At 38.0% G+C, this 25,265-nt stretch overlaps 1 protein-coding gene across 1 annotated transcript in view; it reads left to right on the top strand.

Annotated features, from left to right (window-relative positions):
* The window catches only part of PLPP4 (phospholipid phosphatase 4), a 145,052-nt gene that overhangs the window by 62,122 nt on the left and 57,665 nt on the right, over positions 1–25,265 (top strand). Inside the window, exons 3-5 of the mRNA XM_060768541.2 lie at positions 11,454–11,544; positions 16,306–16,369; positions 17,734–17,858. Of these exons, the coding sequence (XP_060624524.1) occupies positions 11,454–11,544; positions 16,306–16,369; positions 17,734–17,858 (280 nt within the window). The remainder of the gene's footprint in view (positions 1–11,453; positions 11,545–16,305; positions 16,370–17,733; positions 17,859–25,265) is intronic.

The following is a 25,265-nucleotide window of genomic DNA, read 5'->3' as shown; positions in this document are numbered from 1 at the left end:
CGGGCCACCTGAGGCAACATTGGTACTTTCCCCCCTAGTGGAATGACCTTTTACTTATACACAGGTCATATAAAATTCCATAATTTTGGGTCCAAAATCTTCCCTCCAGTTATACATAAGGTCGATTTATACATGAGTCTATATAGTAATGCCTTGTTTGTATGTTTCATGCCATTGGGAGTTTTGAATAGTGGAGACAACTGAATTTTACTGGAGCATAGAAAATTCTTGACAATGAAGCAATGTCAGAAACAGTGTGCAAATATGTTGTGTTGACACATATTGCTGAATCTGTTTGTAAATCTCACTGATTCATTGGTTTACTTTGGTTGGGACTCAGAATTGGATTTCGGCTGCATTGTACGTACATTGAATTTTGATTTATGGAGAACTTATTTTGATACAAATGAAAACTGGGCTGAAAGATTTTCTTATTGATACTTGCTATTATTTTACTCACACTAAACCACAAGTGAGATGATTTATAGTATACTTTCCCCTTTAAGTGCCATAACCACCATATATCAGGAGTGAACAACTGCCAGGGTTTAGGAGCCCACATTAGCATCCCATGGAACTTTAGAAGGCTAGATAACCTGTTCCTTTCTTAAATTGCATATTTAAGTGCATATGTCCTGAAAATGGCCACCAGGTTTTGCAACAGTATGGGTGTAATGTTGCTACATTTTTGGGCTCCCTAAACTGCTAAAGTCATTTTTTAAGAAAGAGGTTTATTTCTTGGTTGAAAAATAGAATCTCCTGGCTCTGAAACACTGGCTTTTACATACTAGAACGATAGCTTGAGGATGCTCAGCAAAGGCAATACATGTGACAGATATAAACATGTATAAGCACTCTTGTCACAAGTTCTGATTAGTTGATATTATTTTGCAAATTGCTGGGCCCATCATGACCTGGGGGTTACGAATGGGGGTGAGACAACAAGAAGTGAGAGAAATCTACTCATCAGAAGGGAAATTTACTGCTGGAATAATTATAATGGGGAAATGGGGGTCTCCACTGAGGCTTTATCACAAATCTTGTTTCCATAACAAGCCAAATTTTTCAAAATCCAATTCTCATAGGGACAGAAAGTGAGGTGTAGTCTTCTGAACAGGACCACAACAGCAAAACAAACACCAAAGGTTTGTTAACCCTTCCGTATGCTATTTATTTATATATGACATCTATATGCCACCTTTCTCACCCCGAAGGGGATTCAGGGCGGCTTACATAAGTGGCATTCTTCCATGCCTGAACAACAACAACAACAACAACAATTAAAAGCAATTAAACAGCAATTTAAAACAAGATTAAAACAACATATGTAAACATTATATGACTATTGTGCATAGATCCAAAGCCAGATAATGATATTCATCAATCCAAAGCCAATTTCAGCTGTATTGCACAGCTAATTATTCTGGGCCAAATGCTTGCTCCCAAAGCCAAGTTTTCACTTGTTTGTGAAATGACAGGAGGGAAGGAGGTGATCTAATCCCACTAGGGAGGAAGTTCTGCAGCCGAGAGAGATATATATATATACAAATACGCACACACGGAGACACATATATATTGGGTGGTACCCTTTAAAAAGGTACCTCTTCCAACTTGCATACAAATTCAACTTACAAACAAACCTACAGAAACTATTTTGTTCATAACTCGGGAACTGCCTGTACATTCCGTGGTTCAAGTCAGAATTTGAAATATTACTGTAATGGGCTCTCACTCCCAGATTCTCTCTTCAATATAGGTCCCAGGCTCTGTTTAGAATGGCTCTGAATTCAATAAAGCTTGTTGCTTGTTTTTCAGCAAAGTTGTTATTCTATTTATCCATCCCCTCCCCCACTCAATTGGATTTTTCCTTTAAATTATGTCGCATGTATTTTCTTGGTAAAAATGCTCTTTCCAATCTTTACCTTAGAGATTGGCAGCATACAGCCTTTGGGATGTATGTATCTCACCTTTTCACCCACTGGGTAGGAGCCCCTGGTGGCACAATGGGTTAAACTCTTGTGCCAGCAGGACTGCTGACTGACAGGTTGGTGGTTTGAATCCAGGGAGCAGGGTGAGTTTCCATCTCAGCTCTAGCTTCTCATTCAGGGACATGAGAGAAGCCTCCCATAGGATGGTAAAAACACAAAACATCTGGGAGTCCCCTAGGCAACGTTCTTGCAGACGACAAATTCTCTAACAGCAGTAGCGACTTGCAGTTTCTCAAGTCACTCCTGACACCAAAAAACAAAAACAAACCCACTGGGTGGTGTATTCCCAAAATCATCTTTCATCTCCCTCCCACAACTTCTTCTAAACCTTTCAAATTGCTGCAAACTAACCAAAACAGGAAATAGAAGTGAGGTACATACAATGTCACTTTGGATGAGCCAATGCATCAGTGCAGCAAAAGGCAGGGAATGCCAGGGGATGAAGTTGTCCCTTGTGCAGGGGCCCACCATAGACTTAATAGTTTTTCTGTTCTATTACTCTGGGAAATGACTAGCATTTGATGAGCAGACATCTTCCATACTGTCCATATCTCTCAATCACTCCAAGTCCAAACTTCTGAAGCAATGCAAAGCTTTTTCCTCCCCCAGATTGGATGCAACATCCATTCTTTTCTCCAGTGCAGTTCATTAATCTTTAAAATGCAAAGATTGGCAATAGAGAAAGCATCAGATTCATATACATCCTTTATTTTAAGCAGTTAAGTTCTGAAAAATACATAGTGCATTATATATCATAATGGAGCGTAAATGGAGGTGTCATTGGAAATAGAGATAAATTAGGAAATGAAGATGCAGGTGAAAAAAACCTGAACTTGAAAAAAACATTTAATAAGGAGTCCGGTAAAATTTCAAGAAAAAAGATTGCACTTCAAGTGTGAAAACTAGTTCCAAACTTCTGAAAATATTGCCAAAAAAATAAAAGCAACCTTAACTGAAAATACATATCTTTTTCAGACACCCATTAAGTGGTTATCTGTTAAAAGATTTTATTGAAGTAATGAAGGACCAAATGTGAAGTACAAAATTTGATGTCTTCAGACTGTCAGGATAGATAATGAATGTGTTTGATTTTAAGAAGGTCTTTCTCATAAAAGCAGCAGCCAGTAACTCAGAAGATGCCATTGCAGGGACAGAAAACATTACCTTGAATTATATCAAGTAGATCTTATCTAGGCTTATCTCATGGATGTTATTCTTCATGAAGATAATACCTTGTAAAAACCAACAGATTATCTTTAACTCTTGTGGCAAAAAATGTACAGAAAAAGTACTTCCTGGCTATAAGGTAGCACTGAGTTTACACTTGCACAGTGGACATGTGGCCTTAGTAACTTTATCAAGATGTGCCTTTATAAAGATGTGCCATTTCTTTATCAAGAAATGCTGCTTTTTCTGGAGGGATTTATGAAAGGGGTACCCCCTTGCTTCCCCATTGTCTTCCTTCCTTAATAGCTACCGAACCCATGGCTTTTTCCTTTCTATTATCATTGCGTATAGAATAATTACACTGACATACTACAACAATGAGTTTCCAGCCCAAGTATGCAATCCCCTGAGATACTGCTCTCAGCTCTATGTCCATAATGGAGTGGGTTCAATTTCCATTTAAACATAGCTCAACATGAAAACTTTAAAAAGAAGATTTGTAAAATAACACATACAACAGGTGCATCTACACTGTAGAATCAATGCAGTTGATACCACTTTAATCACCATGGCTCAATGCTGTGGAATCCTGGGATTTGGTAGAGCACCTGCACTCTTTGGCAAGGAAGGCTAAAATTTTTGTAAACCTACAACACCTGTGATGCTACAGCATTGAATCACAGGCAGGCATGTAGCCGGGGAGTGGGGGGTGGGGGGTGGGGGCTTGAGGGGCTCCCCCCCCCCCCCGAAATTCTCAGGGTAGTGCATGAGAAGGCCTTACTGGTACATTATTTAAACTGTTATGTTTATTCATATCATGATCTGATCACCATGCTCAATATATCCCACATGCATGGGGCTATTGGGATAATGATACAAAACATTTGCTAGGGTAGATCCTCAGCCCCCCGCCCTTTCAATCAAACTCACCCCCCCCCCCCCCCCCCCCGAATCAAACTCAGCACCTCCCGAATCAAAATCCTGGCTATGGGCCTGATCACAGCAGTTGCAGTGGTGTTAAACTACATTAATTCTACAGTGGTCAGACCATACCTGGAACATTGGTCAGACCACACCTGGAATACTGTACCCAATTTTGGGCACCACAATTCTGGGCATCACAATTTAAGGGAGATGTTGACAAGCTGGAATGTATCCAGAGGAAGGTGACTAAAATGATCAAGGGTCTGGAGATCACAAATCCCTGTGAGGAGTGTCTTAAAGAGTTGGGCATGTTTACCCTGCAGAAGAGAAGGTTGAGAGGAGACATGATGGCCATGTATAAATATGTGAGGGGAAGTCATAGGGAGGGGAAGCGTTTTTTCTACTGTCCTGGAAACTAAGACATGGAACAATGCCTTCAAATTACAGGAAAGGAGATTCCACCTGAATATTAGGAAGAACTTCCTAACTGAGAGAGCTGTGCAGCAGTGGAACTCTCTGCCTGAAAGTGTGGTGGAGGCTCCTTGTTTAAAGGCTTTTAAACAGAGGCTAGATGGTCATCTGTTGGGGTCCTTTGAATGCGATTTTCCTGCTTCTTGTTAGAGGGTTGGACTGGATGGCCCATGAGGTCTCTTCCAACTCTATGATTCTAGATGCATGCAGAAACACAGCAATTAAATAATATCTTTTGACACAAGACTGACTATAATTAGGGTTGTGATCCACAGAAAATAGTATCATTTACAAGGTAAAGGTTTGTGTCTCACAGAAAACACCTCCAGTAAGTTTTTAGTCTTTTCTCCATCCGCTTTCTCCACAGTTCACCCCAACTGCCAGTCTTAGCTTCCATTTTCTGAATTTCCAGATTCACATTCTCATTCAGAAATAATGCTTTTCGGAATGGTGATTGGTCTTAAAAGTAGGCAGGAAAAAGAATTTGGGCCACAGAAGTGACTTTGTCTGATAATTCTCTTTAGGTATTTGTTCAGGCCCTGTGGTGGGGTTATGTGTTTGTAAAATGTTCACTGTTTTGTGTTTTGTTTACACTATAAGTTGTTATTGTATGTAAATAAAATCATTAAAACTTAAAAAAAGATAATTCCCTTTAAACGTATCTAACGTGTTTATGATCTAGTTATAAATGACTTAAAGAGTGACCTCATTCTTTCACTGTATATTCTGTATGTTCACATATTTTTTTTCATAAAAATATGTGAACTACATGCTTGTTTTTTTTTAAAAAAAAGTTCTTTTCAGTAAGTTAATCTCCATAGACCATCGTTACCAAAAAGGAAAACAAATAATTAGTTCCCAGTCACTATTATATTGAAAACAGAATGTGAAAGGAACAGTCTATCCAGATAGAATACCATTTGTAACAGCCCTGTGTACATTGGCTGGGGAAAATTCATTCAATTTGCATTTTAGGAGACATGCCCAAATTTCCACTTACTGAATCAATATGTAAATAGATACATATTTATTTTGAACACAAAATGCATAGTAAACTGAATATATTGGGGAAACTGCACTCAGAAATGTACATTTTCGTCATAAAGGTCTACAGAAAGTCATTATTAAAGAAAATGATTTTCAAAAATGCATGTAGTAGGCAAATTGGATATTAAATGTTTATATTAACTTTTTTCAAAAGTAAATCTTAATAGTATGGTAGGTGCCTTTATAACAGAAAAAACAGAGACCTGTCTCTAGGTGCTCTATGAATAACTGATTTATTGATAAAAAAAGTCCAGTGTGAGTCAGTCCATACATACATCCTCTCAGAGGCCTTCTTTAAGCATTGCTTAGAAAGTCATAAAAACATTTTAATAACCCTTTACTCTTAGGTCACATGTTTCCTCTTTTGTCCAGTTAATGGTATAAGAGGACAAGAGATTGCAGAAGTTAAATTTCAAATAAATATGTACCCGGTTCTGGTCCAGGCTATTTGGTCAATCGTATATCTTTATATAATATATATAATCTCCTTATATAAGCCATCTTGTGCACTACAGTCAGCAGAGAAGGCCCTACTTTCAGTCCCACCACCATCATAAGTACGGCTGATGAGAAGGAGAGACGGAGACTTCTCTCTGATTACTCCTGTCTCTGGAACTCCCTTCCCAAAGAAGTAAAAACAGCCTCCACTCTCCTCTCCTTCAGAAAACTCTTGAAAACACACCTATGCACTTTAGCGTATGGAGAGAAGGAAGACCAGGGCACTTTTAAAATTAATTCTATTGGAACGTTGGCTAATTTATTTGTTCCCCGTTGCTGCTACAGTACTTTCTAAACGAACAACCACAATTGTCATTTTATGTATTTCAATTCCTTTCTTGGGTACATGTCTTAATATTAATGATATTGTTAACGTTAATTATGTTATTAGTATAATTATTTTTATTTGATTATTTTTTTGTGTGTAAACCACCCTTAGTCCCTTCAGGGAGATAGGGGAGTCTATAAATAAAGTTTTATTTATTTATTTAGTGTTTATTTTTATGTTGCCGATATATACTCATAGTCATGTGTTCAAATGTACAGAAGTTATGATTTCATACATCTAAAGCATTTCAATCTCTTTTTTTATTTGCATGTTGATGCAAAATGAGCATGGGGCAAAAAAGAGACACCACAATCGAGATGTTCGTCCATCCTTTGTGAATTCTCAAATATAATAATAGAAATTCAGTATGGAATAGACATAGGCTAGCATCATATTAAATAATTACAGCATTGTACATCCAGCATATGGTGTCATAACTACATTCACTGTTATGGATGCTGAACCATTGTCCATAAACTATATTTTAGATTATGCAGCTTCTCCCAACAGAGGACTTTCCAAGATGTTGGGTGATGACATTTTGAGCCCTCACTTTGTAGTTTCAACAGAGAAGAAAGGACCTTGTATAGGTCTCTCCCACTGCTTGTTGCAACATATCTTATTACTAAGGTCCCATCTACACTGCCATATAATCCAGTTTTTGAATCCAGATAAATCTGTTTCAAACTGATTATATAGCAATGTAGACTCACATAATCCAGTTCAAAGCAGAACATCTGGACTCAGCAACTGGATTATATGGCGATACAGATCCAGCCCAAGAGAGAGTTGGATGAATAATTGCTAACTGCCCTTCTCTCCAGTGTCTCAAAAATTCCTCTGCTGTGGAGGGGGATTTGTAAAACACAGGTTAAAGGTGTAGCATCAGGAGATATCGCTACATCATCATAACTATTTCTTCTGATGCAGAAGAATCATGGCTATTTCTCAGCTACAGTATAATTACAGGTGGTGGCCATACATTTTTCTTCTACCAGCTCAGTAGCACAAAAACATGTCTTTTTAACAGCCACAAAAGAGTAGTTCTACTTATTCTAATTGTTGTATTATCTCATGTGTGTGCATGCACATGCATCTGAGAATGCAAACATAATTAAATACACAGGTGCTTCAAGATGCATTTCCATCTGTGAAATGAATGCATTTCCCAATTTATTTAGTTAATCTATAGTAAGCGCCCAAAGAGGTTGTGACCTTGGAATTTATGGAGCTGCTCCAAAATATCTGAGAAGCACTATCCACAAAACCATAAGAAGTGTCTTCCAGATCAAAGGAAGGCCTCGAATCCCACTGTATAGTTTTATGAAATACATTTTGTCTCGACTAATGAAAGCTAATTGACCATCTGAAACTGAATTTACACTGTGTATCTAAATCACATCTCAATCTCAAAATAATCCTTTCTCAGAAAGCGCCATGAATAAGCTGAAGTGATGAATGGAAGCCGTATCCCAGCTGTAATGAAGCTTATGAGGCTTGTGATAAGAGTGATGGAGTCTTTGGGCAGTAGCATACATCACAGCAGACAAGGCTCCATGTATTTCCATTTTCTTGACTTTTGGGTTTTAAATCAGTCCAAACCCTTCTTTGCAGCATAAGTTAGAAGAGTGGTGTTGTGAATACTCTCAAACCAAGCTGAGTTAGAAACATTCCCCTCTGCCCTATCGCTCATTAGCAAAGAAAAAAAATGATTACTTTGTTAACAAACCATAAAAAATGTAGTCACTTTTATAAATTGTTTAGTTTTGGTTTTTATAGAATTAAATGAAAACCAATGTACTCCATAGTTCATATTCTGACAGCCCTTGGTCATAGAAATCACTATAGGATTGTGATGGATAATGAAGTGTCAGAATTAGAAAGGTGTATACATCCAGTATTTTAGGAGAAAGCATCCAACAGTAAACATTGCCAAGATGTACAGACACCACCAAAATGTACTTGCTCTTGGGAGAGCAAGTACATTTGGCAATCCATGCTCTGGTTACATCCCCAATAGACTACTGCAATGCGCTCTACATGGGTTTGCCTTTGAAGACTGTTCAGAAGTTCCAAATGTTCCAATGGGTGGCCTCACTGGAGCAGCATACAGGGAACACAACCTCCCTGTAACATGTGCTCCACTGGCTGCCAGTCTGCTACCAAGCACAATTCAAAGTGCTGGCTTGGGTCTATAAAGCCCTAAATGGTTCCGACCTAGTTTACCTGTCTGAACATATCTTCCCCAATAACCATCTCAGAGATTAAGATTGTCTGAAGAGGCCCTGCTGTCAGTCCCACCTCCTTTGCAGGTGCAATTGGTGGGAATGAAAGACATGGCCTTTTCAGCGGTGGCCCCTTGGAACTACCTCCTCAGCTATATTAGATCAGCCCCTTCCCTCCTGACCTTCAGAAAGAGAGTGTGGCTTTGGAGAATAATAAAGTGCAATAGGTGGATTTGGAATTATGTGCAACGACTACCAGAATGGCCTGGACTATGATTGCAGATAGCATGGTTTATAATTGTAATGTTTTAATGTTTCCTAACCTTGTTTTTTAAAGTTTTAATTGAAATATTTATTTAATTGTATATATTTAAGGCATTGAATTATTGCCTATGTTGTAAGCTGCCTTGAGTCCCCTTCAGGGTCAAGAAAGATGGGATATAAATATAGTAAATAAATAATTTGTAGAGACAGCCATCAAAAAATGCCAAACAGAGGACCTGTCCTGCCATATGCTATTTTGATACTATTTACCTCAGATCCTTTTAACCCTACATTCTGGTTAAAAGATGAAGTTGTCAGTCACAAAACTACACTTTCTATCTCCCTCTTGTTTGCCTTATATGAAGAGCTTGGAATGAAGCACATCAGTTATTGAGCACGTACTGTCTGGGTCACTGTATGCCATTGAATCTGAATAGATAATGAAGCTTACATTTTTTTTTAGTTAGCTTCAGAGGAGCCAAGTCTTTGTTTGGACTTTTCTCAAATCCCTCTGAATCATTTTGATTCAGTTTGGGTTATGGCCGGGTCCAAAGCATGCCCGCATTGCCAGACACACACATGCCAGACAATAACATTGTACATCAGGGATCCAAATAAGTTCATTCTCACACATGTAGAACATGCCAGATTCCTGCAGTTCCTGGGACTATGTCAGATGCCAGTCCATTTCACGATTTTCAGGAATGGCTTTTTTGGCTTCCCAGTGGGCCTTAGTATGACAGGAGGGACGAAAAATGGAATATAGCATGTGGTGATGGAGATCTTGTTCTACAAAACTGTCTTCAGGGTGATGACCTGTTTTTACAGATTTCCACTCAGACCCTGTTTAGCCAAATGTTTGGTCAGTGAGACACTAACAGCTGAAACAGATGTGTTCAGCATCACACTGGGACAACTAGAAATGGTCACTGTGTGAGATGTATAGTCATAACAAATTTATAAGTGTTGGGGTGATATGAATGCCAGCACTAAATGTTACTGCGTTTTAGAAGAAATGATCATTCAGAGAGGTTCCCAGTCAGCTTTTATGGTGCTACTACTAACAGGTGCTTTAGTACTTACAAAAATCCAAATGTTTGGGGGGAAAGATGTATATTTTCAAATAAATATTTTTATAAATAGGTCATTCAAGTGGAAAGGACTAATCTTTGTGACTAGTAAAATTTAGATTTTTTTTTTAAGAAATTGCCTTTCAGACTTTTTTGTGTAAAAGTATTAGAAACTCAGTTCTTAAATAAATGAAGCTGAATACTGCTAAGATTTAGTACTCTAAATCAAATGGTTTGTCCCTGGGCAAACCACAAATTAAATGTAAGCTTGATAAGTCAACACTTCTCTGTGTTCCATTGATTCAACTAATCTACTCTAGATGTGACAAACAGGCGGAATTAGACCATTATATTTTTGTTGTGGGTCTTCAAATAATTTCTAAGTTATGGTGACTCTATGGCAAACTTATCACAAGGAGTTCTGGGCAAGGCTGAGGCTCCTTGGGGAGATAGGGTGGAATATAAATACAATTGTTTTATTTATTTATTTAGATTTCTTCAGTGGGATTTGCCAATGCTTCTGTTTTGTCTAAAGTCAACCATTTGCTGTGAATGGGCAAAAGTATGATAGCTGGGACCCCATGCTGGTTGCGCAACGTGGGTCTGAATTAATGAGGGGAACACATGTGCGAGAAAGTGCAGCAAGTGAGAGACACAGAGCTGCATCAGAGTTGTGGCAACGTTGTTTGCCAGAAAGGGGGACAGGTTACATTTCTATCCTGTTTAACATTTTCATAAGCCATTGTTTATCATTTAATATTAAATAAATAACTCTTACATTACTTCACTCTTATCCTGTCACATTTGAGTTAAATTAATTCACTGCTATCTTGTCGCAGCTGTGTCTCTCACTCTCCCGTCTTGCAAACATCTTCCCTTCATTTTTTTTGACCCGCGTTGTGCAACTAGCATAGCATAGGGTCCCAGCTATCATACTTTTGCCCTCTGAATGAACTGAGATGTGACCTAGTTCACACTAGAACCTTAGACTACTTTGTGAACTTGGAAGCAGATGAATTTGTAGGGAACCTTTCTGAAATGGGAGTTCTAGACTTAGGGGAATTGGGAAGGGAAAGAGAGTTTTGTGTACACATACATGCAAATCATATGCTCACAAATATTCCACACATATCCAGGATTTACTAAAACTTCAGTGATTTTGAAGAAACTCTGTAATATTGATGAGTTGTAGCTTTGTAATGACCTCTTCTTTAAACTGTAGTTTTCATTTCAAACCTGAAGAATCTTTGAATATGTGATCAAATGATTATCAGTTATATTTCAGAATTAAGACTCTGATTTGCCCTCTCACTCCCAATACGTTTTGCTCTTTGATTACTGATGTTGATAATGCAACTTTGCCAGAGCTTAGAAGCTCATCTAAATGAAAGTAACTGGAAATGATTAATTCCATGGGACTGATGGAAAAATGATACAGTGATAAGTGATGCTTTTGTTATCTCTCTCATAGGCCATTTCATTCCTGACACCTCTGGCTGTCATTTTTGTGGTGAAAATCATTCGACGCACAGACAGGACTGAGATTAAAGAAGCTTTCTTAGGTAAAATGAGAATCATCGTGGGTTTTTTTTTAATGCAAAGTGTTTGCTTCCAAAAATGTGGGAGACAGCTAAAATCTTTCTTTTGGGAAACAGTGGGAGCAAATGTTTATAGAGCTTTAAGAAAAGAATTACAGGTTCTTGGACATTGTTGGGCAAGAGGTTTTATTCTTCCTGAAAATCCATGTACTCTGAGACTTCTTAAGTCAGCAGAAAAAACTGATTGAGCAGTAAGAGCAAGCAAAGGTGAGAAGAGTAGGTCAAAGTTGTCTGGCAGTGGAAGATTTTTTTTGAATAGCATTTTTCTCCTTGGGGAAATGAACTGTGATGTGTGTGTATATATATGTGTGTTTCTGCTGAAGCTATTAGAGGGGAAAACCCTTTCTTCTGCCAGTGCTTGATTTTTAAAAACATTTTTTAAAAGAAAAGATTTTAACTTTTAAAGGAAAGAGTCTCATGCCAAATCCTTTTGGTTGGGTGCCATAAGTGGAAAAAGGACATGCCCTTTTATGTTTTATTTCTTTTTCCTGTGATGCTTAATCACAGCACGCTTAATAAAGTATATTAAGTGTAGAGAATGTCTCACCTATGTTATCTGCATATCCTTACAACAACTCTCTAAAGTAGATAAGTATTTATTGTTTCCATAACTGTCGTAGCACAGCATCTTTCAATATAAACAATCACTCACTATTTTCATCGTCAGCCAGTCTGGGATCTAAACTGACGCAGATTCAAACAGCAACAATGCAGGGGTATTTCAGAAGTCATAGTCAGTAGTCCATTCCAAAGGTCCTCACCAAGTCATCCAAGTCTATGCTCAATCCAAAGTTCCAAAGCCAAGGTCCAAAACACGATAAAGCACACAGTATCATCAGACAGAGCGCCAAGCTGTAGTACATTCCAAATATTGCTCCCAGCAAAAGACCAAATCCAAACTGCCACTCGTTATGCCTCTTAGCACAAGCACTCTCACTTGTTGGCCCTCCTCTGTGCCAGCCAGGTGGATCTGCACAGCGGAATAGCATCAGTCCTTAGTTGCAGTCTTTCTAGGATACTTAATTCTGCCTCATTGCTCTCCTGATCCTGAGTTAATTCAGGACACCCACTTGCCTGAGGCACTTGGTTCTGCACTGCAGGGATAGCTTCTTCAGTGTCAGGCTGCAGCTGTTGTTGTTCCCTGCTTGCTACTGACTCAGATGCTGGGCCTGGCAACCCTTCATCTTCTGTATTGCAAACCCTGACAATAACACGGATAGGACCCTAGGGAATAAAAGCTTGGTAAAGCAGGCAAAACATTATGGGTGGCTTGTAAACTGAGCAGTGGTTCTGTTTTTCCCAACTCTTTGGGAAATCTCTTTCTTCCATGTGGCCCATAAACCACGACAAGATTAGGAATTGTGGATATGGTTTTAAATATAAACTCCAGATATGACCTTCCACTATTAATTGGGATCACATTGGTGGCCACTGTCTCCTTTAACTATTGTAAGCTGCATGGAATCCCAAAGGATATACCATCACTTCAAGTGCCACTATTCCAAGACCATAGTCCTGATTTGTAACCTAGGCAGCTGACTTTAAACAGCCATGCATGCATTTGCTAATCCATCTGATTAATACCATTTCCAGTTTGGCCTCTTGGTAACCAAGGTGAAACTTGAGCTTCCCAGATTGCACTCTTAGCTGCTTCTACATGCCACTTACTATATATCTTATTTTCCCCTGCTCAGTTTACACATCCATTCAGTTTCATCTCCAGTTTTTCTGCAAAAGTTTACATTGCTGTTTACTATGAAGACTGCACTATCTTGTTAAATGCTGGACACATGGGGGGGGGGGGGGAACACCTGCTTTTTTTTTCAGTGAGTACTTACTTGGCACTTCTTCAACATATTTTACAATCTAAAACTTTACCCAATTGTGCCCTTTGAAGTTTGAATGTAATGAAATGAGAGCTCCATATTCTACCACAGAATTGTTGGCTACTTGCTGGTCATATCGTCTTTAGGTTTAGTTCATGATTAAATTTTGGTTTAAACCCTGTGAAGCAATCCCCTGGAATTCGGTTTGTTGCTGGCGGTGTCATATTCAGAATAACATCTGACCTTCTTTAGATTGTATTACTCATGAATTTTTCATCATGTTTGTCACCTTTGTTTTAAGAAAGGAAATATCCAATCCTAGTCCAAAGTGTGTAAAAGCCCTTACCCTACTCTCAATAGGAATACATCCACACACACAGTATTTACTTGGGAGCTGTCCAGTATTTTTCTGCTCAACCAAGAAAGTGCATGATAATATTATGCATTTAATGGCAACCACAATTAGTTTGAGCTCTTGATTCTGCAACATTCTTGGATTTCTAGTAAATTCTTTGAAAGGATGGGAAACCCACAAAAAACAATTGTATTTTCAGGCCACTGGAAAATGTGAGTATGATGAAAATGAACACAATCTGACTTCCAGTATTAAAAACCTTTAAAATCAGGACAGAAAATAAAGAAGAACACTAAAAAAACAGGGGAATTCCTGTCAAGAAACAGTAAGGGCCAGCTAACACCTCCCAACAAAGCATTCCCCCAGGCAGCAGCTAGCCATTCAATGCTAAGCAAAGTCGCCAATTGCAACATTTACACTTGCCTCAAGCAGACAAGTGTTCTTTCTCCCAACCTGGGCATTCCATAGATATATAAACCTCACTTGACTAGTTCCCAACAGACCTCACAACCTCTGAGGATGCCTGCCACAGATGTGGGTGAAATGTCAGGAGAGAATGCTTCTGGAACATGGCCATACAGCCCGGAAAACTCACAGCAGCCCCGAGTACTTTGTCAGACAGTCATTTTTGTACAGTTTTCCAAAAAGAAATATTGGACCATGTTGCTTTTTTAGTAATTGAAGATCTGAAATCCTGTTTTTTTTTTAATGGTATTGCATGAGCAGGTCTTTTTTTAATTGGATGAGATAATATGGTGTTGAACAAGAATTCCACTGAAATAAAGTGACAAGTGAAGAACCACACACATTTTTCAAAAAAAAAATCAGGATGGTAAGCTCGTTCTGATAGTTGTCATTTATTAGCAAAGTCATTAAGCTACTGAATGTTAAAAATATCCTGGTAAAGTAATTTCACAATAGATGTGTCCTCTTATGTCATATAAAAATCAGCAATAAGCTTTCAAACAAGAAGTCAGGAGACAACTCTGATTGAAGCTATCTGTCTCAGAACTTTGTAGAAGGCTTTCATTCATCTTTTTGGGTGGTACTTGAGAGCTTGTCCTCTTGAGCAGCCCCAGTGACCATATCTGGTGGCAACTGGACGGCTAACGGCTACACATGTGTACAAATATGTACACAGATATGAATCCATGAATATAACTTCCCTCCAACATATCTCACTATACATGGAATCACACTTCATTCATATGCACACATTACTTCTACCACATATACATTTCAGTATATTCTCAACCGCATTAAAACTCCATTGAGAACATGAGATCCCTTGAGTTGAGAGGGCCTCACAAGGATCAGCCAAGGGCTCTTCTACACTACAAGAAACCAATTGTAGCAACACTTGTCAGCTACCTGTATTCAGTTTCTAGATGACAGTTAACTCACTAGGTAGAAGAGATTGCTAGAGGCATGTTTCTGGTCGCGGCTGGTGATTTTTGTCATTGTCTTTGGATCAAGGCAGTTTCTTGTGAGATGAGTTTTTCCATTGTCATCGATTGCTTGCATGCTGGGGAGCATGTACTTTCTGCCATTATGTTTATGTAGTCTCATTGTCAGGAAGAAGGAATGGGATTACTGCTGTAAGATCCTAAGAGCAATGCAGGTTTCAGATCATTTAAACATGTCATGGGTTTCACAACTAAACAAAGAGAAAAGACTATGTGACTGGAGAGAAAAACCAAGTGAAGTAATAAGTTTGGTGTGTATGTGTGTATGAAAGAAAGAAAGAAAGAGAGAGAGAGAGAGAGAGAGAGAGAATATGATTGAGCAAAGGGGACAGTATGAGATTTTGAATTAATGACACAGGAGAGAGAGGAGTGAGAATGAGTAACCAAGGAGAGAGGAGGAAAGACTTTGTCTACCTAAAGGACATAAAGTTTGAAGGAGCACTGAGTAAACATAGAGGAAATAAAGAGTGAGGGAATGGGAAACAGTGAAGGAAACCAAGAGCAATAGAGATAGGTGTGTGAATTTAGGAGAGAGGGAGAGACTACTGAATTAAGAAGAAGAAGCCAGGAGGAAGGGGAAGGTTAGGATGAATGAAGGAGTAGGAAAATGGAGGGAGATTGGTGAGTTATGTACTGGGATACTTGTAATTCTTTTCTCACAGCACACAGCACATACAAAGATGTAAAAACAAAAATCAGAAGTAAAGGGTTGCAGTAGTAAAATATACATTCTACGCAACCAATCAAAATGAGAGCAAAAACAGATAGGAGAGAGCAAATAGATACATTCCTGCTGGCATACAGGAGACATGGGGGAAGAGACTTCATCAGCTTATTCAGAACTAACTGTTTCTCATTGAGGACAGGAGGCTTGAGCAGTGGAATTAAATTCCAACATGCACAACTCTGTTTCTGCCACTGTCAGCATAATATGTAAATTGCACAATTTTAACTTTTGGATCCTGCATTCATAATGTGACTTACAAATGCATCTGTCCTTCATATGAGGCAAACTGAAAATGTGTATGTTGCAGGGTGTGGGTTTTTTGTGTGCTTATATTTTTTTTTTGTTTTTTAGCTGTTTCCTTGGCTCTTGCTTTGAATGGAGTCTGCACAAACACTATTAAATTAATAGTGGGAAGGTAAGTCCTGGAATATTTCTGGCTTTTACTTCAGTTATTATTGGATGCACCTAAAATAAGATCTAATGATGCTGGTGAAAATATCAATCAGAGAAGTTAGACAGATAAAAGCTATAAGGATTAAAATCATTCTTCTTCATTTGTGGTTTTGAACGTTGGGGATTTGATTCTTTGCAGTTTCTCACTTTCGCAGAGGTCCTGTGCCCCTAACCCCAATATATGTGAAGGGCTGACTGTATTTCTAATTATTGCAGCATCTGTCCCTGAAAAGTAAAATATTGCTTCAAGGACCATGAGATTGATGCTTTTTTGAACAGTTCTGCTCTTCAGTAGAAATAGTTAGATAACACATCTGAAAATATAGCAGTTTTGAGGAGACATTGTGGTATCTTACATTGGGCAGAATGCCATCATTATGCAGTCCTCTTGAGAAACAGAGTTCATAACCAGCATTTTTTATTCCATTGACTACATTTCTATAAAGCTTTCCTTTCTATAATATCAACAGTTGCATCAGAGAATTGTTAAATTTCTTTTAAATGATCCATCTTTACTACCCACATAAATGAAGGGCTCTGTCTTCAGAAGGAAGCTATAAAAATAAGCCTTTAGCAAGTGCCAATTATTCAGTTTCATAATATCTGATGTAAAACCTTATGGCTAGATCCAGACTCGGTTTAATTTGCTGTAAATGTTTAATATTTAATAAGGTTGTGACCTCTCCACTTGCTTAACATGTGCCTTCCCTTTTTATTCTCATGTCTGTGCACAATAACCCATTTGCTGTTATTATAAATTGTTGTTTATGTATCCAACCCTTTCCAGACTGTACATCCCTGAAGCAGTGTGCATTTATCAGTAATAGAGTTTATTTCTTAATGTCTTGGCTTTTGTTTTTTTTTTCACATTAAGTCTCTTTTTAGTCATCTTTGAAGGGGAAAGAATGAGCTGGAATATCATGATCTGCTCTCTATGCCCGAAACTTAAATCATTTCCTTTCATGGCACAGCTACTGCTTTGTACATAGCCAGGCCAATGGATATGTTTATACAGGTGTGCATCAATTCCCCTAACTATCATTGTAGTGCTGTTCAAAGTGGTGGTCCATGGAACATTGCCAGTCCCCAAGCTGTGAGTGATAGTCTATGGCATTTTTCCAGGAAAGAAAGTTGTAGCTAAAGAACTTCAGAAGCTCTGGGCATTTAGAATTCTTAACAGTTAATTTCCTTCAGTGGCACAAATCCATAGAAACATGGAAGGAATGAATACCTCCAGCATAAATGATCAGCTTAATAGTATGATCACTTTGCACTTTCATTAACAGCTGCTCTGCTATTTTCAAGTATCCCTGGTATTTTTTGCAGACCACGTCCCGATTTCTTTTACCGCTGCTTTCCAGATGGAATAATGAACTCTGAAATGCACTGTACAGGTGATCCAGATGTGGTGTCAGAAGGCAGAAAGAGCTTTCCAAGCATTCATTCTTCCTGTAAGTTTGTTCAAGTATAACACAGTACTTTCCTTGGCTGTATTTTGTCATTTTTTTTTCTGGATGTTGCTTTACTCATGAACCAAGATGATTTGCAGTAGAAAGAATGTCTGCAGTGGACAAAGAGAGATCCAAGGCTGAAAGTGGGGAGAACTGTGAATTTTCGTTGAGCCTGTAAAATTATAATCTAATGAGATAAAAGTACTGATACATCAATGTATGGTAGCTTTTCAATATGGTAGCCAGTCTCATTTTTTTTTGGCAGAACCAAATAGTTTTTACAAAGCCCTTGTGAGTCACCATAAATATCTAGTGAGGCACATTCAGCTTTCTGCATCATAAGATACTGTGTATCATGAGAGGAAGTGTTCTGTAGTGGTTAGAGTGTTAGCCTGAGATTTGGGAGATTCAGGTTCAAGTCCTCAATAATTCATTAAATTCACAGGGTGACCTTGAAACTGTGACACTCTGTCTGGTCTGGCTGATATGGTTGCTATGAGGATGTCTTGGGAAGGAGAAGGAAAGTCATGTAAGCTGGCTTGAGTTCATGTAAGGTTTAAGTGTAAACAACATATATAAAGTTTGTTCAGACTAGGTTTGTCAAATTGGGCAGGTTTAAAAATAGTAATGTGCAAATGCAGCCAGGTTGTTGTTGTCTTTGTTGATACAGGTTGAATATCCTTTATCTAAAATGCTTAGAACCAGAAGTGTTTGAGAGTTGGGATTTATTGGGTTGGGGGGATTTTGGAATATAGTACAATCACAGTATCCACAAAGGATACATTCCAGGACTTCGTATGGAAATTTGAAACGATTGATACCCTATTGAAGCAAAGGACTTCTGGCCCAAGAGATGGGCTAGAACAGGGGTCCTCAAACTTTTTTAAACAGAGGGCCAGGTCACAGTCCCTCAAACTGTTGGAAAGCCAGATTATAATTTGAGAAAAACAGGAATGAATTACTATGCACACTGCATATATCTTATTTGTAGTGCAAAAAACACTTAAAACAATACAGTAATTAAAATGAATAACGGTTTTAACAAATATAAACGTATTAGTATTTCAATGGGAAGTGTGGGTCTGCTTTTGGCTGATGAGATAGGATTGTTGTGTGCTTTCAAGTAGTTTCAGACTTAGGTTGACCCTGAGCGAGGGCCGGATTAATGACCTTGGAGGGCCATATTTGGCCCTTGGGTCTTAGTTTGAAGACCCCTGTGCTAGAAGACATAAAAAATGCATAGAAAGAATATATTGTTGTGTATTATTAGCCAGCATTCTTGGAAATTGGCAGTTCCTTGCATGCAACTGTATTTGAATGAATAAACAATGTGCTTTGCTTAAATAGGAGATACATGAAGACCATTGTTGGAAAAGTAATTCCTCTATCAAGTTTCTAAAGAATGTGTGTATTTCTTTTAAGCTGGTGACCAAGGCAAATTGGAGCAATAACCCCAGGGCCTTAAGTACCTGGGGATTGCATACAGTTGATGGCACCATCCACATAAACCTGTACTGTGATGCTTTCAAGTCAGAATTTCTCCTGTGGAGAGGAGAGCTGAATATCTCTCTTCCCATCTCATTTTCAAGGGTGTTTACTGTTCATCCCACCCTATTTCTTATCTGTGTTGAGAAAGAAGAGACAGAGAGTGTATAGAGATTCCTGCCTCTGTGACCCTTTTAAAAATTAGGCAACATGGTGTTATGCCAGCTGAGAAACAGCCAAGAGGGGTGCCCATAGGCATGAAGAAGACTACTCCTGAAATACCATCAAATGTGATCTGACACAATGCAAAGCCAACCTTAAACTGGAGAGCTCAGATATGTATAGCCAAGGTGGGCTTGTTCTTAGAGATACTTCTGACTACCTTAATCTGGCCTTGTTTGTGACAAGTCTTACTTAAGATGCATATACCCTGTAGAATTGATGCAGTTTGATAGTTGGAAGCTGTAGTTAGATGAGAAACTTCAACTCTTTGTCCAAGAAGGCAAAACACATGTTAAACTACAACTCCTATGATTCTGTAGCATTGAGCCATGGTGAAAAATGGTGTCAGATTGTATTAATTCTATGTATAGATGCATCCTTAAACATATATATTTTCCCATCCCATCCCAGTTTCTCTATTGAGATTAAACCACAGCAGTATCAGATGCAACTTGATTCACAATCGAATACTCTATCTGAATATTATTTTATTATTTCTAAAAGGAGAAGGATTTGTGTTAGTTGCTAATCCTGAATACATTTATTGGGAGTGAGTCCCACTGAATACAGCAGAACTTCAAGATGCATACAATTGCATTGTAATAGTTGATTCATGTACATACAACACACCATGCTAATCCTGAATATATTAATTACTTGCATGGGTAAAAGTATTATGTTTGAGTTTATGTGGAAACTCTTTGTGGAATTTTGTTTGACATGTCCCTTTCCCACATGCATTTGATTAGTTGATGAAAGACTCTGAATATGCATATGCAAACTTGTCCTATATGATTTCTTGTCTTATTCAGCAACTCTTTAATGGAAGGGGTGGGGAAATGTGAATCTCTAGATCTCTGGCCACACAGATAACATATGGCAGACACGAAGATGAGCAATTCTCCACCTGCATAAGGCATGCCAGTCCCTTCAGGGATGGATAAGATACAAACTAGGAAGTAAGCCTAGACAGATTCAGATGCCACATGAAATTTGGGGAGGAGGCAGAGGGCTAGCATTCTTATAACCCAGTCAGTTTGAAGGAATATTATTTTGTCAATGCTCATTATATAGAAGGAACGTTCTAAGTCATGGCTGCTTGCTTTATTGGTGGCTTTTGCATCAGGGATTTATTTACAGTAGACTGGTTTTTTCACTGGTTCCTTGATGTATTGCTTACAGTAGAGGAAAATATAGTTCACTATCAGAAAAAAATTACTCAATGTGTGATGCATCTCTTAAAATGAGAGTGAAAAAAACAGTCTTCTCTCAATTGAATATAATGTGTCCTTTGTTGAGTTCAGCACATGAAGCTGCCTGGACACTAAGATAACATGGTGTCAAGTTTGTGACAAAGAGAGATTAAGAAGATCAGTTGAAAGCAGATGACCTTCCTTGTTCTTGCTGTCAATATTTTTTTCCATCAACATTTGATAGGATTTTTGCTATCCATTTTCAAAGCTTTGTGTTCAAAGCATCTATCTAACCAGGTTGATCCTAGAACAGATGGCTTTCTAGCAAGTTGTACAGCACAGGTGTGGTACGTGTATAATGACAGAAGAGCCAAATCTCAGAAGATCACAAAAGGACGCAAATATTATGATCTGATGCTAGAAAACCATGGTCATGGAATAATTATTTTTCATTCCTGTTGAGTTCATTTTCATGTTTCACATGTTGGTGTGAGCTTTTACGAATAACATCAAATGCACAGGAATTCAGGTTACACTTAAAGTGATGTTTTGTGAAGCAGAGAGTGTTTAAAGATCAGTACTTTCATAGGGATACCAAGATGCTTGTTTATAAAGTTATTGTCATTCCAACTCTGTTGTAAGGCTGTGAAACATGAACCATCTACAAACGTCACTCTCAACTTCTGGAACTATTCCATCAACATTGTCACTGAAAAATTCAGCTAATCTCTTGGAAAGACAGGCAGTCTGACATCAATGTTCTGGAAGAAGCAAAGATCACGAGCACTGAAGCAATGATCCTCTGCCATCAACTGTGCTGGACTGACCACTTTGTCTGAATACCCAATCACAGTCACTTTCCATACAACCAACCCACATAACTTCTGTAAATCAATGTGGATGTTTCACATTCAGATTTTATGTCATCATATAATTTTTGTTAAATTACATTTGGTTTAATTTATTGATGATAGGTTCTAATGTTGTTTTTCTATGTGGGGTTTTCTGGGATTATTTTGTCAGTACTTGTTTGTTCTATGGAGGCATTGAATGTTTGTCGTTGTATGTTGGAATCTGCCTTGAGTCCCCTGAAGAGATAGGGCAGAATATAAATAAAGTTTTATTATTCTCAGCTCAAATACCATGTGGATCCAGGATAGGTCTCCACAGTCACGCATGGACCCATTGCCAAGACTCTACCCTTGGAAGAGAATCATACTTAGCCATGAGTGATCACTTAAGTGCTGTCTTGCCAGGAAGGAATTAAGCCAGGCATTTGTGGAACCTTACTTTGTGTGCCATCTGACATCTCCATTTCCTAAAAGATAATCTTGGATTAAATATCTGTAGTTCTCCTGTATTCCTGAGGAACACTTGAAAGCTCCTTTCCAACAATTTGCTCAACAATACGATTCCAGGTGTATTCAGCAGTTACTTGGCAGGAGTTAAAACCATGTAAGATTTCATATACAGATTTTGTCTTATACATTTTGTCATTCGAGAATAAAACATTTTATAATTCATAATTCTTCAAATATGTGCAATTTTCCAAGGAAAAATGTCAAGAAGAGGACATTGACAAAAACAGCAGTGGGTTTTCTCATTTTTTGATAGTTGGTTCCTACCTGAGCCTTCATGTATTTAGGTGTGAGTTGGACTCCTTGACGTTCTCCATGAAACTAAGTACTAGGAAGAAAATGCTGTATATGAGACCGAGTGCAATAGATTAAAAATTCTGCTAATCTACATACATGGGAATTCTAGGTTTTATTAATGGAAACTAATTCTCTCTATCCCAGTCTGTCATTATGACATGAATTTGATTAATGTTGTTGGCTATTTCTGAATTCTTCAATTTCTTTCTCCATTGTATCACTTGAAAAGACTGCTTTTAAACCCCTTCTCTTCCCCACCATTACCACACACTTTGCTATTATGTAAATTTGCAGTCGATCTGCTTCTGTGTATTCAACCCTGCACCTGCCAAGCTTTTTGAAAACTCTGCTATCTTTCCACTTTATTATGAGCAAGTGTGCTAGCTAAGCACCCAATAAACCACATGTCTCCGGATCAGGCAAATGGTGGATAGGTTAAAGGATCAAAATAGATATTAAATCATGCCATTTACTCTTGGCATCAAGTGAGAATGATTCTGTTTCGGGGCGATTATGACAGTATTGAAATGGGTACTCTTTCATATGCCAGCCTGTTACTCTATTCCTATTGTTCCAGGAAACATTGCAGATTTTCTTTTTATTCCCATTTCTTTTTCTCCAGAGAAAGCAAGATATTGCTTATATACCTAGTAGGACATGTAACAGACCAGACCATGAAATGAAATGCTGAACAAAACCTGACAAAAGTTTGTAACACACAATGAGAGACCCAATTTTCTGCTCTGTCAATCATTTTACAGTTGCTGGTGTCAATTTGGCAGACACTAAAATAAAATATGTGGATTTCCTCTCTCCCTCCCTCGCTTTCTCTCTCTTCTTCTTTCCTTCCTTCCCTATGACTTTGGGGAGTCTGCTTTTATTTAGTCCTTCACTATGCATATGTAAGTAGGGAACATGAACTTAACCTTGGCCTTTGTTTTGTTAACTTCTAACAAATGCATATTTTAGTTTTCCTTTTCTATCTTGGGTTACCAGCTATCTGCACACATTTTTTGCATTTCAGTTTTCCTTAGCTATTGTCTTGTTATCTTCAGAGCAGTGGAAACTACTTTGTCTTTCTAGTCCTGAAACATCAATCAATGTTTTAGAAAAGGTATATACGCAAAGGGCTCTGAGCTAAGACATTTGTTCCCAGAATCACAGCCCTTTTACAAAATGTATTTATCTATCTGTCTGTCTATCTTTATTACCCTATGCTTTCTTAATTTTAGCAGTCTAATTTAGAGTGAGTAGAATCCATTTGTTCTTCTTCCTCTGGGAGCTAGAAATCCTTGCTCAACAACTGCAAAACAAAAATCTGTCAGTAGATCTGAAACTGATTTTTGGCTATCCTGAGCCCACAGAACCCCCAAATATAATAAATTAGTCTTCATTTCCACATGGTATATGAAATTATATTTTGCTGTATTATCTCCTCTTATTTTGTCAGATCCTTCCAATATTAAATGAATGCTAGAAATGCTCGAATAAAAAGCCTGCTACTCTGTACCCTGACACCCTTTGAGCAGAATACAGTTTAGATGTCAGTAGTGTTGCTGCAAATCTTTATATATAAAATCTCAGCCAGCATATGTTCGTGCTTTCAAAACTTGGAAAGTAGTATGTCGATTGACAACATTTCAACACAACGTTGCATTCCAATACGCGCGTGTTTTTATAGTAAAATGAAATTTTGACACGCCATTGCATTAGAATACACGTGTGTATTTAGTGTAAAACTAGCAGTCTGGGAATAGACAAAGTGGAATCTGTGATGCTCAAAGCAACCACTCACAGCCTAGCTTTAATTTTACCACAACAGTATAAGAAATGACAACTGAGCTCTGGCAACCAATTGCTGCTCAGCTTCTGTTTTACCACAGCAGTTAATGAAACAACAACCTATCACTGAGCAGCTTTCATTTTACCCCAACAGTAGAAGAAACAATAACCAAACACAGGACAGCTTTCCTTTTACCTCAGCAGAATAGGAAAAACCAACCAACCACAGAGGAGCTGTCACTTCACCTCAGCAGTAAAAGAAATGAAAGGTGAGCGTGATTGGTTGCTATTGGCATACCACTCATTCCGACCATCATGGTGTTAGAGTACCAACAACTTAAATTTTCAATATGCCTTGCATTTTCTATTACTATAAAGTGCAGGGGAAATCTTTGCAAGTGTGCAGTTGGAAATTAAGAAAACAATTGCTTCTCTCATGGGCACTTATATGTTGCATGCTCCAGAGTCAGTAAACCATCAGATCTTTATGTTTATGCAGAAAACGGACAAATCAAAAATGAAATCAATCCACTAGTTTTACAGTTAAAAATTATTTATGTTAAAAACCTCTTATTCTTTCCTTTACTTTTATTCCACATAGACACAGCAATGCAAGGCAGGGTATTGAATTAAATGATATGTTTTCTCGGTGAATCTATGGTTGCAGCAATACTTTTACTTACTATCTCGTCCATTTCATATCAGACTGAGCCACAGCGAAGCGTGGTCGGTTTAGTTCGTTTTTCAATAAAAATTCTGCAAATATAGGAAATTATTCATAATCTTTAATTTTGGCATTCTCCAGAATGGAGAAAAAAGCTGGAAAATAGTAGTTCCCTAAAGTCCAGTTTTGTCTAAAATATGTACAACTGAACAGGAAATTATAAGAAAAATCTCATAATTGGCTGTAAAATAAGCAACATGAAGACAGCTTCACATCCTATAGGGATGTTCTATGTGTGTTCATCAGAAAAATTACAAGGTAGTGAGAAATTAACATAAAATTAGACATGAATATTTCCATGTAAATAAAGCCCTTTCACCTAGATATTCTATGTTTCCCAGCTTTC

This window comes from Anolis sagrei, chromosome 3, assembly GCF_037176765.1.
Source record: "Anolis sagrei isolate rAnoSag1 chromosome 3, rAnoSag1.mat, whole genome shotgun sequence".
Taxonomy (NCBI): Eukaryota; Metazoa; Chordata; class Lepidosauria; order Squamata; family Dactyloidae; genus Anolis; species Anolis sagrei.
Note: the sequence above shows the minus strand (reverse complement) of the source record. Positions and strands in the feature narration are given on the sequence as shown.